Source organism: Rhinoraja longicauda, chromosome 3 (assembly GCF_053455715.1).
Source record: "Rhinoraja longicauda isolate Sanriku21f chromosome 3, sRhiLon1.1, whole genome shotgun sequence".
Taxonomy (NCBI): Eukaryota; Metazoa; Chordata; class Chondrichthyes; order Rajiformes; family Arhynchobatidae; genus Rhinoraja; species Rhinoraja longicauda.
This window is the reverse complement of record NC_135955.1, coordinates 73,248,322-73,268,749: the sequence shown is the minus strand read 5'-3', so window position 1 is coordinate 73,268,749 and position 20,428 is coordinate 73,248,322. Positions and strand designations below refer to the sequence as shown.

Genomic DNA, 20,428 nt, shown 5'->3' with positions numbered 1-20,428 from the left:
TGGGGAGATGATTGAGTTGGTGAGGGATAGATTTTCAGTGGGAAGAGGTGAATGGTTGGTCTTAATCTTCGTGACACAAGTCCACAAGTTGCTCCCCTGATATTGAATAAATCCGGAAAGTAAACTGTTTTTGTGAAGGTGATATAAGCCTAATGATGCCTTGTATATAGTTTAACCAAATATGGTGCTGGGTGACTCATTGGCTTTTTTTAAAGTATATGCTCCCTTGGATTTGACAGTGAAGAAGTGGACGGTACAAGTGAAATGATCACATTGCGAGGGGGGATGAAGTCAATAAATTTGATGCTTCTTAAATAGTTCAAGGAACTGTTTGATTTTCTTGTAAATTGTCTACAATCCCTTGTATGTTTATTTCATAGAAATTGTACATCCTTTTTCTAGATACTCGAGAGGAGTGATGTCTCCAGAGCGACACGTTCGCACTCGGTTGTATTTTACGAGTGAGAGCCATGTACATTCGCTTCTCTCCATACTGCGCTACGGTGCCCTATGTGACGTAAGTGTTGGATTACTGGCTTTGACTTTAGGTTTTTAAAACCAATGATTTGCAGGTAGAATTTAATTAATGAAAAGATAACTCGTATTTGCAAGTACAACCAAGCCTACATTGAATAACAGCAAGGATCTTGAGCATAATTGGTCAACATTTGGGGATGACTAAAGAAGGGGACATTTGGACAGGTACAAAAATCTTTGTTAATGTACTATCGCAAATGTTAAAATGTCTCCTTTAGGAAAGAGACAGGAGTTTTGTGGATGGAATTCCAGGACTTAGTGCCTGATGATTTGGTTGTCAAGGGTAATAAAAGAATAAAAGCCGAGGAATTAAATGTTTACGTGCAGTTCATAGAATTTAAAGAGAAAATCTATTTTATACTTAGAATTTACAAAACTTTCCAGAGAACAGGCTATGTTCTCAGTGCACGTGGCTCACTTGCATGTAGAAGGAGATGAGTATTCCTAGTGGCTTACATGGCAGACAGTGCCTGCTTAGAATTTTGTCATCTTTAAAAGCAATTTAGATGAATTATTTTGAAAGTAATTCAATAATATTTTTCACTTGGGTGCTGCAAATCATTTTTTGAGATCTAAGCTAGTATGAATGCATGACAAAAATGCTCAACAAAGACAAAATAATGTTGTAAATACTTAGCGAATCAGACAGCAACTGAGGAAGAAAGAGAAAGGTGAAGTTACTGGCATGTCACAGATGTTACAGTTAGAAAATGACTAAAATGTATTAATGTGATAGTTCTACTAGCCTTTTAAATGCAATTTATTGTTGATGCACAGAGTTGTATGGAAAGACTGGATCAAAGCCATGATGTTTCCAAAGAATAGTAAAATGTTTTAAGTAATGATGTGACTTTCAGTCTGCTTAACTTTCAGGAGATTAAAGATGAGCAGTGGAAAAGGGCAATGGGCTATCTAAACTATACCAGTGAACTTAATTACATGACACAGATTGTTATCATGTTGTATGAAGACCCAAATAAGGTAATACTTTCATGAATTTGCATTCATTATCATGTCGGTAGTAATAAAAAGATGCTGATTTCAAAATTTAAACTGATTTTTGAATTTAAATTTTTATATTGTGTTCGGGATAGATTGCCAAGGCACTTTGTGTAAGCTTGCAAGAAAAATTGATATTAATGTATTTAAGTTATCTCTAACTATTCTTAGAATTTCACCTACAAAGGTCAAGAGCGTTTAAATGTCATCTTTACCGACAACATAATTTATCGCAGCGTTCTGCGATAAATTCTACCAATACTAATATCAAAAGGAACCCATATTTACCATGTTCTTCAAAAACCTTTTGAAACTTAAATGTTAAAAACAATAAAGTTAAAACCTAAGGACTTGAGTTCAGGCAACTGTGGAAGTCAAATTAAATTATTAATTTAGCATTAAGAAATAGTTGAGTGGCTGTTTTGGTTAATGATGACCACATAAAAATAGAGCTGCTTCATTAATGTCTTTCAGGCTGGCACATATATGACTCCATACCCAAGTAATTGATTATTAATGCCTTCTGAAACGGCAAAGTAAATTGTACATTTTCTATATGAATTAGAGAATGCAAAATGTTAGCCTTTCTAATGACAGCCAGTTCCGAAAACTGAATAAATAAAAAGCTTGGAAGAATAGTGGTTTTAGGACTGATATCCATTTCATTTGTGGTGCATATAGTTTGGAAATTTGTTCTAAATTTGAATTGACGAACCCTGATCAAATATTTTTGACAAAGTTTTCTTTGGCTGACTTAGTTCTATGACATTTCATTTGTTGTGCAATTTAAAGCACATTCGGGTAGGCAAATGAAAGACTGTTTTTGTATATAAATGCCCTTTAAAAAAAATTGTTGCAGCTAGTATGCCACTTTAAATCCAATAAAACAAGACAGTTTAAGTATCTCCTCTTATTTAGTATCAAAGTCCACCTAACATTGTTCTGCCCTTCTTGCCAACTAATGAATATCATTCTATAGCCTACAGCAGCGTAGGCTAAATATCCAAGTAGGGAATCAGTCTTGAGCTCAAAACATTTTATTTGTCTTTTGTTCATTCAGGATTCAGGATATCTTTATTTGTCATCCAAAAAAACAAGTTTTTTGGACGAGATTTTGTCACCCACAGTCCAACAATAAGAGCAATAAAATAAGCAAATTACACAACCCCAACCAACACAAAACACACAAAAAAAGAAACATCCATCACAGTGAGTCTCCTCCAGTCCCCTCCTCACTGTGATGGAAGGCCAGAATGTCTTTTCTCTTCCCCTGCCGTCTTCTCCCACAGTCAGGCTGTTGTACTTGCCATAAAATGAGGTATCAGAGCTAAGAATATAATTTAACACTCCCATGCCAGTTCAGCTGTATTATTATACAGAACTGCTGAACTGAGGGCAGGCATTTTCTATTAGCTGTGCTTGGGCATCATATCGATTATCTCATTCACTAAAGGCCAAGTAAAAAATGTGTTGTTATCCTTTCGGCCCAAGTGGTACAAATGTCTCAGAATGTTAAGGAATACAAAGAAATAAGAGAGGAACTGTCCTGAAGTACAGATATGGGGGTTATGGAAACACACCCTTACAGAATTAATCGATATGGAATGAAATTTGCTCTTATAGAATTTATATTCGGGGGGGGGGGAAGCACAAATAAAAAAATATTTTTCAACTTGTATTTCTTGACACATGCACACGTGCGTAGCTTGGCGGAAAATCGTGATACAGACTGTTTTCTGTAGAAGGTTTATTTACAAGTAGAAATAGTTGTTTTTTCATAATTTTTACTTTCAGGACCTTTCTTCAGAAGAGAGATTTCATGTTGAATTGCACTTCAGTCCTGGTGCTAAAGGCTGTGAGGAAGATAAAAATCTTCCGTCGGGTTTTGGATACAGACCCGCATCTCGTGAGGTACTTATTTTTGTAATGAGTGTTATATTTATTCTTACATGGACAACAATTTTTCTCGGTCAAAGTGCACTCACAAAAGCATTAGCATCAACATTAGATTGTTGTTTTGTATTTGTTTCTGACGATAAATCCTCTCATCTTAGTTGTTATAAACCTGGTTATTTATTGACAAGTGTAGAGAAAAGTATTTAAGAAAATTCCACATTATGCATTTGGACAGTCCACTGGTATTTGCAATAATTATAAAAATATTTCAATAATTTAAATATTACAATAATTTATAAGGAAGATAAAAGTGAATGTAATTAGAAGTTTGAGTCAGAAAAGAAAACAGAATAAATGTGTATAACTTTAGATTTGTAGCAAGGTATGTTGAAGAAACAATTAATAGTACAGCAAAACTGATAATCTGGCACCCGCAGGACATTGGCAGATTTTCCAGGCAATTGGATGTTACTTCTATTAATACTCTTCCCCACTATTTACACTATTTTTCAGGTGTTACACAGTAGTATATTTATTTTCTGTGAACTGTGAGAGTTTAAAACAAACATGGGAAACAAAACCCAGTGAGTTAAAGGCCTGTCCCACTTTAGGCGATTTTAAGGCGACTGCCAGCAACTAGGCTGTCGCCGACAGTTCGCCGGGTGTCGCGGGCATAATCCTGATGAGTCTTCCAAGAATAATAGTGGATCTCAGCGCGTTGCTGAGAAATCATCCGGAGTGAAATTTCTCGGCGACAGCTGGCTTGTCGCCAGGTATCGTTGCTTATTTCGGGCGCTGTCCCAAGCTGTCCCCAGGTTTGCTAGGTTCTCTTAGATGCATTTAGAAGCACATAATATTAAAATAAGTAAAGTAATTTCAAAATACCATAAAATGCTTGTGTTTAACCAATTTATTTGCCGTCAGAACATTTGACAGGTAGATTGGAGGCGACAGTTTGACAGTCAGGTAAGCGTGGGAATTTCGCGATGTTTATCAGCCATTACATTTAAAGTGGGCTCCCAACCTAGATATGCAACCCAGAAACCAGATATGCATCTCCCGTACATTTTCAAAGAATGCCCACACATTTTTCACAAAAATCCACTTAACCACTTAATTTTTTTAATTTTTAAATACAGCTATTAGTAAACTGGAAGTAAATCCAGTTTCTGCCTTGTTACAGTGAAGCTTAGTTTTTAAGTAACCCATACAAGATGTTATAGTTCAAAACTCTCAAGTACTTACCGACTTGTCAGTGATTTCAGCGAAAATTAGGACGCCGGAGAAGCATTGACAGCGTGGGAATTTCGCGATGTTTCCGAAGACGCTGTAATCTCGACCTGACTCGGCATTGTCGTGGTCATTGTCGTCGGGTAAAAGAAAATGTTGGCGATCTGCTACGCCTTTGACAGTCGCCGGCTGTCGCCTAAAAATCGCCTAAGTGGGACAGGCCCTTAAAGAGTGTGGGAATGGGGCCCCCGGTGAGTTTTAAAAGGGAACAGGCTTAGGTGAGTTTATAAGGAGCATTGGAATGTGGTCAAATTGAGTTTACATTTATAATCCAAAGGCAGGAATTCCTACCCATGGAAGCTATGAAATACAAATTCAGTTCCCTATTAAAGATTTGTCCTTGCCAGAGATAATGATGACTACAAAACTATCTGATTGGCATAAAACCAGGATGGAATATTGTATATCGAAGGGAATGTGGGGGGATTAAAATTAGCTTAGTGTAGGATTTGTGCAAATAGATGTTTAATTATCAGTATGGAATTGACGAGTTAAGAGGGCAAGTTAATAGAGAATCGAAGAACAGGGAGTAAATCAAAGGATTGGGACCTGGAAGAGGGCTCACTGCTGGAGGATTAATCAAAGGCAAGGGATTTTAATCTGGTAGAGAATTTCACTACCATGGTGAGTGAGACCTGGGCTTCAAAGATAGAAAGTAAGAATAGATAGAAGGGATGTTGGAGCTAAACAGAAAAAAATGTTAGTTAAAGCAATAAAGCTAGTTAAGCAATAATTGTCAACATTTCAGCTCAAGCATCTCTGTTATACTTTGAAATACAACAAGACCATTGTATTAAGTGCAAAGAGTGGAGTGAATATCTGATATGGGAGGCAGACCAAATATGTTATGGTAACAATTACTTTAAATCTGGCAATGGGAAGAAAGTTGAAAGAGACAGAAAGAGCAACATTTTTGGAGAAATAAAAAGTGGTTACCTGAAATTGTTAAATTCAATATTAGGTTCTGAGGGCTTCCATGCAGACAGATGGTAGATGAAATGCATTCCCAGAGCTAACGTCAGGCACTATTCGAGCAATGAAGCAGGCTGAAGCGGAGATGGCAGTTTGGGAGTGGGATGGAGAATCCCAGTGACAGTTGACTGGAAGCTCAAGGACAACCTTATTGCCGAAACAGAGGTATTCTGCAAACCAACCACCCAAACCGCCTTTGATTTCTCCACTGTAGAAGAAATCATATCGTGAGCGCAAAATGCAATATAGCTGACCTGCCATATTACTGACGTTTGGGTAACTAAAATTCATCCTTGTAGAATTTGCATGTCATTACCCAAAGAATCGAGATGCTATATTTTCTGTTGTGCTGCTTGCAACATGTCGCCACAGATGGGTGCCATCTTCTAAAGATGTTCAAAATATGTTTACATATTTTGTTGTGCTGCTGCAAGTAAGAATTTTGTTGTTCTATCTGAGACATATGACAATAAAACACTCTTGATTCTTGAGATACGTTATCAAAAACAACCCCTCCTTGATTGAGGGGTCACCTGTACGCTAACTTGGAAGAAGTATAAGTGAGTTGCTGCTGCACTTATAAGAATTATTTGGGTGCCTGAATGGTAGGAAGGGACGATGTGGAAGAGCATTCATTACATGTCTGGTTTGATGGGAAAGTGCAGTCAGAAGGAGAGCAGGTGCAAGAGGGAACCAGAATATAGTAGAAGGAACGTTTCCTTCAGAATGCTGATAGCGGAGGGGAAGGTCAGCTTTCTAAGTTTTCTCAATTTCTTCTATTCTTTCTCATTCATGCAAGGTTCTACGTTAGTGCCCCACAACCAATTACCAGTTAACAATCAAATGGAAATTCCCAACCAAAAAATAGGTCACTCTTAGGCCACAATCCTGTTTTTTTCCTGTTGAGTCAGACAGGGTTATTACTGTAATTATTAATGTAATACTCCAACTTTGCAAAACGTTAAACTGAACATGGCTAAGGTAATTGCCCATCTTGTGTAAATATAACCATAATTTGGCGAGGCTATTATTGCACATTATTAAATGGAGAAGAGTACTTGTATGTGCTCATCAAGACTTTTTATGAAGCAGGTAATAATTCTCTTTTGCTTATTGGAAGAAAAAAAACAGAAATTGGTCTTGGAGTGTTAACTCTGAGAAGTGACAATGTGCCTTTTAATAATAGAGTGACACTGGATCCAAAATCTTCCTGAATATTGACAATGATGAAGAATCCGTTTCAAGAAGGGAAGTTGCTGAAAAGTCCACAGTGCCTTTCAGGCCAATGGTCTCAGATCCCATTTATATACATCGAAAATCCCCACTGCAAAGGTCCAAGAAAATAGGCTCTGTGGAAGTAAGTGTTTTGAATTAAACTTTCTTTTAAATCTCTTTGGAGGTTTGTAAGAAATTTTTCTGCAATTGCAGGTGATAATGTATATAGTATTTTTGAAGGAAAAGCTATTAAAGAAAAATAACTATTTAAATTCCATTTCTTGCCAGAAAAGAATATTTAAATTCTAGTAACGGTGATAATGATTAGTGCAATTGAAACACTCCAGATGAACATAGTATTGAATAGAACACAAGTATTATAAAAATCATGCATTACTATCTGGAAATACTCAGCAGGTCGTACGGTATCTGTGGAGTAAAAAATGGTGAACATTTCAAGTTGATAACTTTCAATATAAACATCCTGAAATAGTAATTGTTTCTCCACAGATGCTGCCTCTCAGCATTTACTGTACCGCCAGCTATATTTTGAAGAATGTTTGCAGTTTATGCTGGATCCTATTATAGCCACTTATTTCTTTTCATTTGATGTAAAATACAATTAATTTATACGAAACAAAGTCAGCACCAGTTTAGTTTTGAGTGACAAAATTGAGACCTAGTGAGATTATGGTAAACTGTATCGAGCCTAAGCTATACTTGAAATAACATGTATAAATCTGTATGATCTTGTTATGCAAAGGATAGAGAGACATTGGAGATGACATAACTGTAATTAGAAGGGTTGGACAAAAATGCAATGTTTTCAGAAATAGATGAAAATTCTTATTTATTTAATCTTAAAAACAGTAGTTCTTAATAGAGATATTTATGATTATAAATCTCCCTGAGGATTTCACTGGTATTGGGACGAAGAATAAAACTGGAGGTCATCTCTATAAGATGATCATCAAGAACTCAAATTTTAAAAATCATAACATTGTGTTTGCGTCTTTGAGCCTTTAAAAGATTCTTCTTGACCCTGTGAGCGTTGAGAGCGTGGAACTTGTTCCTACAATGTTGGATGGAGGCAAATTGAATTGATGCATTCAAGGAAAAGCTAACGAAGCACATGAGTAGTGATGGAAATAGAGGGCTCGGCTGAGAGTTAGCAGAGGAAATACTGCAGGAGGCTATAGAGGAGCATAAACTGTAGTAAGGTTGATTGATCTGAATTCAGTTCAATCAAATTTAATTTGGTTAAACCATTGAGCGATTGGAGCTGATTTCTCCCTACCCTTTCAAATTAAAGGCTGAATTGTGCATAAGGAATCTTGATACCTTAATGCCTTTGAGAAAATGATCCACAGGTCACTTTCCTTCAGCTATTTATTTAAAGTGTTATTCAAGTATACAATTTTATTTTGGGGTGATTTTGTCCAGAAGCACTTTGTTAGATAAATGTTTATCTAATATTTGTTGGATAAATATTTATCTATTTAAGAACATTTTTTTTCTGGAATTGCAGATGATAGTGTGTGTGGTATTTTTGAAGAAAAAGCTAATTTAACAAAAAATATTATTTACATTTCATTTCTTGCCAGAAAAGGATATTTAACTTCAAATAACAGTGTAATTGAAACGCTTCAGATGAAGTTAATATTGAATAGAACACAAGCATTTACAAACTGTGTGCTGCTTGCTATCTGAATTTGTAACATAAATTTGTATTTTGTTCTTTATTTGTCAACTTTATAATTTATGAATCAATGACAATGAAGCTAAATTTGACTGTTAACAGGAATGATTTACAGATCTGTTTACCTTATAATTTTTTTCCTCTGCAAATGTTATATAATTGGACCCAGGTATTTAAAAAAAGCAAGGTATTAATATTATTATTGGCAACAAAAACATAGGAACGCATCTGTGGAGGGAATGGACAGATGACATTTCGGGTCAGGGCCCTTCTTCAGGTAGATTGGAGTGGAAGGGAGAAAGCTGGAAAAGAGAGGTGGGGGTGGGACAAGCCAGACGAGGGACAGGTGGATACACATGAAAGGGGTGATTGGCAGAGGGCTGAAGTAAGTGACAGAGTCTAGAGATGAAAAAGAAACAAAAGGGTGTCAGATAAGGAAAGGAGTAAATTTAAAGCCGGAGTGATATTGCTAAGAGTTGTGTTCAGTTTTGGCTGAAATACAATATCTAACATGTGGGGACACGATAAGAAGAAGAATCACCGAGACCAGGCCACCATTTCGCTGAACACCTGCACTCTGTCTATCAAGGACTCCCAGAGTGCCCGATTACTAACCCTTTTAAGTCCTCTTCCCATTCCCATACTGACCTTTCTGTCCTTGGCTTCCTCCATTGCCAGAATGATGCCACATGCAAATTTGAAGAACTGCACCTCGTATTCCGCTTGGGCAGCACACAACTGAACAGTACAAATATTCAATTCTCCAATTTCTAGCAAAATTGCCCCCTCTCCCCTCCCATCCCATTTCACAAACATTTCTCCCACAACCCCAGTCATCCATTCCCCCTTTCGTACACTCAGTTACCATCCACGAGACCCATGTTCCCATTTATCCCCCCTCTATTCCAACCCGCTGTCCCCTTCCACCCATATCTCACTCTCCTGCTTACAGTTAACTCCTCTTATCTGATTTTTTTTTTCCTTTTCTCCTCTAACCAAATTCACTATTGCCACCATCTGCCAATCAATTCCCCTCCTCACCTGTATCCACATCACTTGACAGGCTTTGTCCCACTCCCACTTCTCTTTTCCAGCTTTCTTCCCACTACAATCAGAATGAAGAAGGGTCCAAACTCAAAACATCATCCATCTATTCCCTTCACTGATGCTGCTAGGCCTGGAGAGTTCCTCCAGCACATTGTTCATTGCTCGAGATTCTAGTTTCTGTATTTTCTTGTGTCTATTACTAGAAATATTTGATTAAGGTAATTTTTAGAATAGTTTATTTTAATATCCTAACCTGTTCACTTAAATGTTTTACTAACTAGATGAAATAACAAAGTACATTAATATCTGAATTGTTCAAGGAAAATGTTTTCTTTAAGCATTTATTTTCTTTTGGGGCAGCTTGGTATTAACGGGTATGGCAATCTATTGCCTTACTTGACAGTTCTGGAACCAAACTACAAGGAGATCCACAGAATTGGAGTGAGATCTTGTTTGTCTGATGGAGTGCATACTTTTATACTGGGAAATGCAGGTTGATAAGAGCCCCAGTTAAGGCAATGACAAATGCCAAATCATAGAAACATGGACAATAGGTGCCCTAGAGCTCTATCTAACAACTGTGTAATTCAGCCGATTATAATCATGCAACCTGAGTGCATATCCAAGATTTTTTGTAACTGATTCACCTTATTACTTTGTCAATGAGTCAAAAGGCTGATTTAACATTAGTATTCTGACACACTGTGGATCGCTCTTTCTCTTTCTTCAAAATTGGACTGTTGTGTTTTGAACAATGCATTGGCTTTGTTTCAGCGTCATAACAGAAGGGATGACACCTGGGAACCAACATGTCTTCAGAGAGATCAAACCTCTTTATCCTCTTTCACCACTTTAGGTGGAAAACAGATGAATATGGGTCTTACCCCATCCCTCAGTAAACGGTGCACATAATAATGTGAGAAGTTATTCTTCTGATCAAATTATAAAAATCTGAACACAAGTAAAGAAAAAATGAAATCGCAGTAAATATAGTTTGCATGGAGACAGATAGTAATCTGACCTATTGAATCTTAATAGGAGATTTAGAGGTTCATAGTAATTTTGTATCTACAACTTAATCAAGTTAGGCACTGGCATATTTACTTTTTAAAATATATACAGGTAGTGCTGTCTAACAACCACTCCATTCTTCCGGGTTATTCTATCAATTCTCCATTCAAGAAAATGTTTAAATGGCAAATTGTACTTTTAATGTGCATTTATAACAAGCTCCATAATTATTTTGTAAAATATGAAACTTTTTCCCACAAGGAATGAATTGCAAAATCATAAAATCAATGCAGCGAGATATTTAGTCTACCAACCCATGTCAGCTCTCTGCAAGAGTGATTTAGTCAGTCCTTTTCCCTGGTTCTTGTGGATCTGATGTAATCCAAGTACTTTCTGAAAGTGGCAAATGAATCAGCTTCCACTAGCCACTCAGGTTTATGGTTCAAGGCTGCTCTTAATGTGTAGTTTTTTTCTCGTGCCCATGTATTTTGCAATTGGTAGATACCCTCTGCCCTACAGAAATGTCTGCCTTAAATTTCATTTCCCTTGTGTCTACCAGTCCATGAGCTTGGCTATAAAGTCATAATATTACACTTTTTACCGCACATGTCTTGTGCCATCTACAAAGTTTAAAATGGTACCCTGTACCTCATCAGGTCGTTAATATATATTAAGAAAAGTAGTGTTGCACTGACGCTGGATGGCTTCCTCCAACCTGTGTAAAAAAAAGTTTCTTGCCCCTAAGTTAGTTTTGTATCCATTGTCCTTTTTATGGGCTCAGTATTGCTAACGAGTTTAAGTGGTACTTTATCAAACATCTTTTTAAAGTCCATGTGCACAAAGTCAACGGCATTGGCCTCAACAGCACTCAATAAAGGCAATGAGATTAATGATTGCATATTATTTGGCTTTCTTGACATGGTCTTGTCAGATTACTATTTTGTCCCGAAAAATTGCTTCTAATAGCATCTTTATCTCGGAAGTTAAACGAACTAGCTTGATAGTAGCAGTGTTTATCTTTGTTATCCAACTTTGAACTGTTATAATATTTGCTACTATCCAATCCTTGGGCATTGCCATAACTTTGAGGATAGGTAAAGACAGTAATTCTGCAATTTTGCTCCAAGCATCCAGATCAGATGATTATTCTACCTTCAATTTCTGCCACAATTTCTGACTACTATTTATTCATCAAATACCTGTTGAACTTCTATGTATACAGCTGATATCTCAACCACTTCACTTTTACAAGTACTTTGACAACATATTCTTGTGCAAATATTTTTTTATAATTTATTTACAGGATGTGGGTATTGCTGGCTCGGCCAGCATTTATTGCCCATCCTTAATTAATCATGGAAAAATGGCAGTGAGCTGCATCCTTCACCGTTGCTGTCCTTCATGTAAAAGTACTCATATAGTCCTATTAGAGAAAGTTTCAGGGACTTATACCTGGTGATGATAAAAGGATGGTAATACATCCTTTAGCCCCAGCTTCCTTATTAACCTAATATTGTCCTGGAAGAAGTCATAGTAGTATTGGATTAGCCATGGTTTGTTCATGTCAACATAAACTATTCTGCCTCCTTGCAGAGATTAGAACCAATTTTATCTCTTGCCTGAATCTCCCAAACCACAACCTTTCATTAAAATTCATCTAAAAAAAAAAGCCATGCAAAATATTCTGATGAAATTGCATGGTAATTTGTAGGTATTTAGTCGAGTATTGTGCTGCCACTGAATTTTGAGCCATCCTTAAAAACAACGTTCAGACTTCTGCATTCACACTAGCTCTCTTGTTTTAAATACCCTAATTTGTCCTTGTTACTCCCCAAAATCCAGGATGTTTCAATGCACATTTCTAATTTTAATGGAAGTGAATTAGAATGTTGATTAATATGATTTCAACTCGTGGATGGATCAGGAAGAAGCTTGAAGGAGCCCCTTTATTTTTACTGTTTTCTTTTTGATCTCTCTCGGTGATTTTTCTCAGGACGAAGAAGCCCAGCAGGAAGGAACATGGGAACATTGAGATCATTGCAATTGAGGCATAGCAGATGGAGAAAGGGTGTTTCCCTCCGAACTAATTAATCTTGCTGCTTTACTGTTCCCACACTTGTTCTGATCTCAGACTCCTGTAATCCAATCGATGTCGCACTATCCTGCAATCTTTGGTTTCTAACTCCTCCCTCCTCTGTGATATTCAGCTCTTTTGATCCACGTCCAAAAGTTCTGCTTTCTTTACTTAAAGAGGACCAGTGTCTGCCTCCATGTAATCTACAACCCACAATTTACTTCATACATTAGTCCCTCCACACAAACCCCTCATATTCCATAGTGATGTTCCTCTATAGATTCTAGTCCACATTACTACCCCTTCCCCGTTCTCTTTGCACTTTAAATAGCCCTGACTAAATATCCTCCTCCCATTCGTAAACTCCGCACTTGCTCCCCCTCCCCCCATTCATAACAAGGATAGAGTCCCCCATGTCCTCACCTTCCACCCCATCAGTCGTCGCATACAACAAATTATCCTCCAACATTTCCGCCACCTCCAACGGGATCCCACTACTGGCCACATCTTCCCGTCTCCACCCCTTTCTGCTTTCCACAGAGACCGTTCCCTCCGAAACTCCCTGGTCCACTCGTCCCTTCCCACCCAAACCACCCCCTCCCCAGGTACTTTCCCCTGCAACCGCAGGAGATGCAACACCTGTCCCTTTACCTCCCCCCCCGACTCCATCCAAGGACCCAAACAGTCTTTCCAGGTGAGGCAGAGGGTCACCTACACCTCCTCCAACCTCATCTATTGTATCCGCTGTTCGCTACATCGGCGAGACCAAGCGCAGGCTCGGCGATCGTTTCGCTCAACACCTCTGCTCATTCCGTCTCAACCAACCTGATCTCCCGGTGGCTCAGCACTTCAACTCCCCCTCCCATTCCCAGTCTGACTTTTCTGTCCTGGGCCTCCTCCATTGTCAGAGTGAGGCCCGGCGCAAATTGGAGGAACAGCACCTCATATTTTGCTTGGGCAGTTTACACCCCAGCCGTATGAATATTGACTTCTCTAACTTCAGGTATCTGCTTCCCCTCTCTAACCCCTCCCCCTTCCCCGTTCTCTCACTGTCTTCCTGTCTCCTACCACATCCTATCTTTGTCCCGCCCCCTCCCCTGACATCAGTCTGAAGAAGGGTCTCGACCCTGAAACATCACCCATTCCTTCTCTCCCGAGATGCTGCCTGACCCGCTGAATTACTCCAGCTTTTTGTGTCTACCTTTCAGTAAATATTAAGATGTGTGCCTTGCACTCACTTTAAAGTTGTACCATTTAGCTTGTATTGCCCCCCATGCACACATTTCCGCATTAAATTTTATCTTCCCACTTGATTAGTTAGGGTTTCTCCCCCTTGTGTAATCCACTCACTGTTATAGGAGAATTTGTTTGTTTCTGGGTTTTTTCAGTGGCAAGGAGTTGCAACCCCTTTATCTCATGCCACATTTATTACATTATGCACATTGGTGTATATTTAGCAATACCACATTAGGGCTTGTGCACACTACTGTCAGCATTGTGACTTGCCATAATTTTCACTTCTGAGAAACTCACCACAACTGTTGTCAAACTGACTGGCGAAAAACATGGAAAATTTGTTTTCTGTATTAATAATATTTTTGATTTTGAAGCCACCATTACAATTTGTTGGTTGTTATCACTAAAGTCCCTGTCAACGTTGTTAGCAATTAAACACTTTTTGGGGCCAGAATGCAGACAGAGTTTCTAAGGAATCTGGCACAGTTCATTTACTTAGAATGTCATTGGTGCTTATAAAAACATGTTCAACATTTGCAGTGTGGAGAGCCAGTGAATGTTCATGAGCCCATCATTCAGTGATTTGGTAGCATGGAAGACCCAAGGACTCATGTTTTTAACTGATGTTACACAAGATAAAATCTTTCCTTTGCATTATTCGCCAATGCCAAAGGAATTCAGGTAAGTCCAAGAGTGGAAAGGAGGGTTGTGCATTGGAAGCGGGTGTGTGAATGAGAGATGTCGACTGGACTTGGTGGTGGTGCTGCGATCATCTTTTGCAGTTGGGAAAGAGAAGGTCATGGTTGTGATGGGTGTTGGAATGTCAGCTCGCGTTGGGAGATTAGCGAATTGAGTAAAGATCATGCGCATGGTGGCATGGAGTCGGGGTTCCTGCTGTTTTTAGGACGGGATGCTTGAAGCACAGCCCTGCAAGTAAATTGTATTGAATCTTAATTATCTTGTTTTATTTCATAGAGATCCAGGATACCAGGAAGTCGTATTTTTATTTACACTCAATTTTTTAACCAAACATTTTTTTACTTCCAAACACCTTATTGTTTTTAATAAATGCAAACAATACTGCAAGGCAGCTAATATAGCTTGGCCATTATTGCCTTTGAGGCTTGGAGTCAGATGTAGAAAAGATTGGAGTAGCTGTTCTCTACCCTGAAGAACAACAAAAAATATGTTGCGATATTGTATTTGCATGGTCATTTCATTTCCTCATTGCCAGTCAACAAATCACCACATTTATTGAACAGTCATACAGCATGGAAATTGGCCCTTCATCCCAGCTTGCCCTTGCTGACCAAGATGCCCATCCACACTTGTCCCACCTGCCCGTGTTTGGCCTTTGTCCCTCTTAACCTTTTCTATCCATGTACCTGTCCACATGTCTTTTTAAATGTTGTCATAGTTTCTGCCTCTACTACTTACCTCCTCTGGCAGCTCATTCCATATACGCACCACCAATTTGGTCCCATGGCTTGTCAATGCTAACCTTTTTGATTGATAGTAGTTAACAATGTACTTAATTATATGAGGCACATTGATTACATCCTGGATGAGCTTTCTAAATCAATGTTGTTCTTAAATCTTTTGAGCTCATGCAAATGAGCAGTTATGTGTTTTCTAAGAATCCAGCTAACTGAGAAAAATTGGTCTGTTTGGAACATGAAGGCCTGAGAGTAACATAACTTAATGGTAATTACTTGCCTAATTAAGTAGATAACATGACAGACCAACAAATGCATCTCTATGGATTGGAATGATTCAAGGATCAGCAGCTTGAATTGCAACGCAGTTGCAGTGAATGAAACACGTCCCAGGAAAGCTGTAATTTTGAATTGCAGAAGTGAAAGGAATGCAGGGCAGTGCATTACAAAGTGGCTGATCTAGAAAAGTCTGCATTCACCTATGGTGACAAATCTCTGATGCAAGCAATACTGTACTGTTGGAAAACTGAATCTCCATTTCTGGTTCTGTGAGATCATATCAACAAGTACTGCCCTTACTGCATTGGTGCATGAAGGGTACATGTTATATGTTCAACAAGATTTTCATTCACCTGAATTTAAATTGAAGTTGCATACTTCACAATTCACAATAGCACCTGGCTTCATATTGTCCTTGTATCTTTCAATTTGTCTTTTTATTTCCTTTAGGTTTTTTTTTTAGGTTCTTCGTTAGGTTTGTTTTATTAGATACATAAATTTATATATTTGGTGATAAACTGAGTATGGTAATATAGTAATTGTTTTTAAGATTAACATACAGATGAGATTTAAAGGCAGCATATATCAAGTACGAGATGTACATCATGGTTGTCCACTCTGTGCTCACAGGCTAGATCTGACCCGGTTAGCCTTTAATATCTGGATTACTGTGCCTTTCCACAATTTAAGACCATAATTCCTTTCTTCAGACAAATTGTTCTGTTATCTACTTGTGCACACTGATTGATGGGATGTTATTTGAATCAGGTTGGCATTATGCTGAGGTTTCCATTTCTGTGCCTCTGCTACTACATATCCTATTATTAATTTATACCAGTGTCTCATTGCTCTGCCTCTATTTGGTCCCCCTGCTTCTCAGAGCAAGGTGACCGATTTTATTTTTTTCTCTTTCTCAGTTTACCTTGATGTTTCAAGCAATGCTTGTTGTCAAATTAAAGCTGGAATGCAGAGGGTTCAATTTTTTGCTGTTTTTAGGGCTGAATTAGTCAACGACTTTCATTCAATGGTTGCAACATATTGATCTACCCCTCAGAGGTTGGACATCCCTGATGTACAGAGTACCCAAGCAACATGTTTGGATCAGAGTATAATTACATAGGAGGAGAACAGCTTGAAATTGCTCTTTTGATTTTTTTTTTTGTAAATTGTAATCTGAAAGAGAATTGAACACAAAAAATACTTCCCAACTTACTTAATTGTTATGGCCTTATTTGTGTAAAGCAAGTAACTTGTTAGGTCTACTTGCCTTTATTTCATTTCGCTAACTTCTGGATTAATTACTTGACTCACGTACTCCTGTATTGATATGGATGCAAGGCCAAGAGGGGAGGCAAGAACCTTTCCAACTGCCCCTGCAAATAAACTTGGATAGCAGACTCCATTTCTTTAACAGAAATGTATGGCCTGCATGCATTTCAATAGGGTACTTTTTAATGTTTTATTTATCTAATTAAAGGAAATTTGTTGATTTTTCTGCATATACTTTGGGATTGTTAGTTGCTTCTGACAGTGAATAGTTAATAATTTATGATAGTCAGTAGAGATTTGTTGATTCCTTTGGATTAAATAAGTCTAACTCTGAATGCTTTGCTGTTGTTTTTGCACCCTTTCTCACCTCCAGGAAGAGAGCCCCCTGAGTCTGTCTAGCCCAGAGTGTAGTGGTACCTGGATGCATTACACTAGTGGTGTGGGTGCTGGGCGTCGAAGACGCAGATCAGGGGAACAAATCACTTCTTCCCCTGTCTCCCCCAAATCATTGGCTTTCACATCAAGTATTTTTGGCTCATGGCAACAGGTTTTTCAATTTTCCTTCATTTTTATAACATTTGCCATTTTTGCTGGTCAAACATTCACCGTAATTCCTCAGGTCTGTCTTAAAAGTCCCTCTTATTAATTTTAACATTGACCCATAATTAACAAAATAGTTTAAATTGATGAAGTAAATGGAAACAGTTGACATGAACTGTTATCATTTATATTCAAACAACCTTAGATTAATTTGATACTACAAAAAATACTTTTATTTGTAAATTACTTAATTTTTGATTATGTTTTGCTGTTTCATTGCTGTTTATCCATGCAATAAACTTATGGTTGCTGCTCTTGCATTTCTTTCTGCTATTCTTTACAGGTCTATTCTCTTTTAATTAGAATGTTGCAGTACCAATTTCATTGATAATTAGACTACTTAAAACATTTGTAGCTGCAAATTTTGTACCAGAGACCAACAAAACTAAAATGAGATAGAGAACAGTTAATGTGTAAACCAACCATTCTAAACAATTCCATATTTTTTCCATTTGGTGTGATAATAAAATTACCATGTAAATCAGATTACTCCAATGCCCAAGTTAGCTATAGCATTGTGGGCAAACATTTTCAAAATAATTTCACTTAAATGGCCTGATAGAATAATGGGTGATTTAGTATAAATCTAGTTGAAGAACTGTTGTTTTGAAACTGAAACAGGCTTAACTCAAAAGCATTTTAGTCAGGATAGTTTTTATATCAAGAAGCAAAACATCTAATATTGTTTGTCTAGCTTTAAGAACTTGTGATAAGGAAGGGTGCAGTGGGATAATTAATCTTGGTCCTTCCATGATTTTAGCATATTTAAGTTCCTAATTAAATGTGTTTCTTTCCTATTTTACTAGGAAAAGGTAAAACAAGAAAAACACAATTAACTTAAAAGATACAAAGTCAAATAAGTTATGACCTTCAAACAGAAACATGAGACTGCAAATGCTGGAATCTTAAGCAAAGAACAAACTGCTGAAGGAACTCGGCAGATCATCAGTCTGAAGAAGGGTCCCGACCAAAAACATCATCTGTCTATTGAGTTTGAGCTATTTCCCGCCAGAGGTGCTGGCTGACACATTGAGTTCCTCCAGCACTTTTTTTTTGCACAAGATTCCAGCATCTGCAGTTCCTTGTGTCACCATGATTTTTAAACAGTTGCCTTTTGACCAATATCCAGCAGCTCAGGAGCCATTATATCCCTCTTGACACTCTTGTTATTTTTAATAAGGCACTTATAAAACCTGTTTTGAATTGGATATCCTTTACTTTTTTTTAATGTGTATTGAATGTAATCTCCAAGCAGAAATTTGTTTGGATTCTTGCCCCTGTCATATGTAGTGAGTGATTCTAATTTCAAATAGTTTTAGGTTTTCACCTCTATAAATTTGTTTTATATTCATAATCCAAGTTATAATCTACTTTCATCTAAATTACTTAATCCCCTGCATTTTTAAACTTATTTCAGGACATCGCATCGGTATAAACATGCAGATATAATGTATAAACTCTGCTATAATGTGTACTTGCATGACGCTAATTGGATATAACACAACTGATGGATTAGGGATTTGACTACAATGGTATATGGATATACTTAACACAGGCCACCTGTATTCAATTCAATAATTTTTGTACTTTTTATACTATTTTAATTTTTTTAATTTCCCCCTATTTTGAGTTGGTCCCCAGATCATTTTATGCAGTTAATGCTCTTGTATCTTTATTAGTGGTTGTGATCTGAATTGGTAATCTCTGCTATTTTACGTAACAGAATGCACCACTGTAGATTATAAATCTGATAGATGGTAATGAGATCCCTGTGTAATATTCAGGAACAGGAATATGATTTAGCTTGTGATATTACTATTCTCTCAGATCTCTTAAAATTTCAAATTGGAGGTGCAGTTTAGGATTTTTCTAATCTTTTATTGTTTAATACTAACCTGCATGGACTAATTTGCGGTGAACCACATTTCTCATTGATTTCTCTCTAATGTAGTAATGTCCAAAGTAATCCTAGGGCACCCTCACAGAGCCCAAAAATGTGAGTTTCTTAAGTTTTAGTCAGTGTATCACAACATTCTGTTAAGATATTTGCAGTAAATGCTGGAAGCACTGGAATGCAGGTCAGGCAACATCTGTGGAAAGAGTTCATATTTTTGGCTGAAGATCATTTGAAGGGTCTTCAACGTGATATAGTAACTGTTTCTCTTTACACATATGCTGCCTGACCTGCTAAGTACCTCCAAAATGGTCTGTGTTTTATTTCTGAGTTTTTAAATTTTTATTTTCATTGAATGGTTAGTAATCATCCTGAGGCCTGCTTCCAGATTTGAAAATAAACATTATGTTTTCAAGCACAAATATATATTTTTCTAATGTAAGTTATAGCATATTTGTCCTACTAAAATCCCAAGCTATCTGCTGTAAAATCTCTTTTCATTGCCCAGGTAATAATTTTATATTGATATAGATCATGGTAAATCTTGGCAACCACCATTCTTCCAGTTAAAACAAGCTACATAACTTGTTTTTATGGAAATAAATTATGCAGCTGTCAGAAGAATGAAAGATGTTTATATGTAGGGGCCCAAAATTAAAATGCAACTTAAATGAAAAGAGGTACTGCAACGTAAGACACTAATGAGGAATGTGCAATGTATATAGAACTCTTATATATCCACTGCATGGAGTAAAGATCTGTTCTCTCAAACACACTTGTCTGTGCTTTTGTGTTGTCTTTACTGAGACTGGTGCTGTTTTGTTAACTGATGAACCAATAGAGCAATATCTCTATGCTGTTGTAAATTGATATTTTCCCCATGTATATTTCTTTGATAATCCAACATTTCCTACGTTCATCCCATTGCAAGGACATTATAGGTGGAATGGACTTATTTCAGGCTAAAGGACTTT

General features: G+C 37.4%; 1 protein-coding gene across 14 annotated transcripts in view; it reads left to right on the top strand.

The window, feature by feature from the left end:
- The window catches only part of ppip5k2 (diphosphoinositol pentakisphosphate kinase 2), a 113,708-nt gene that overhangs the window by 59,740 nt on the left and 33,540 nt on the right, over nucleotides 1–20,428 (top strand). For 7 of the 14 annotated variants that reach the window (XM_078396407.1, XM_078396412.1, XM_078396415.1 and 4 more), the window contains 5 exons: nucleotides 403–517; nucleotides 1,411–1,518; nucleotides 3,331–3,447; nucleotides 6,881–7,051; nucleotides 17,334–17,507. In XM_078396407.1, coding sequence (XP_078252533.1) covers nucleotides 403–517; nucleotides 1,411–1,518; nucleotides 3,331–3,447; nucleotides 6,881–7,051; nucleotides 17,334–17,507 — 685 coding nt within the window. The remainder of the gene's footprint in view (nucleotides 1–402; nucleotides 518–1,410; nucleotides 1,519–3,330; nucleotides 3,448–6,880; nucleotides 7,052–17,333; nucleotides 17,508–20,428) is intronic. The other 7 variants (XM_078396418.1, XM_078396416.1, XM_078396414.1 and 4 more) reach the window with 3 other exon arrangements.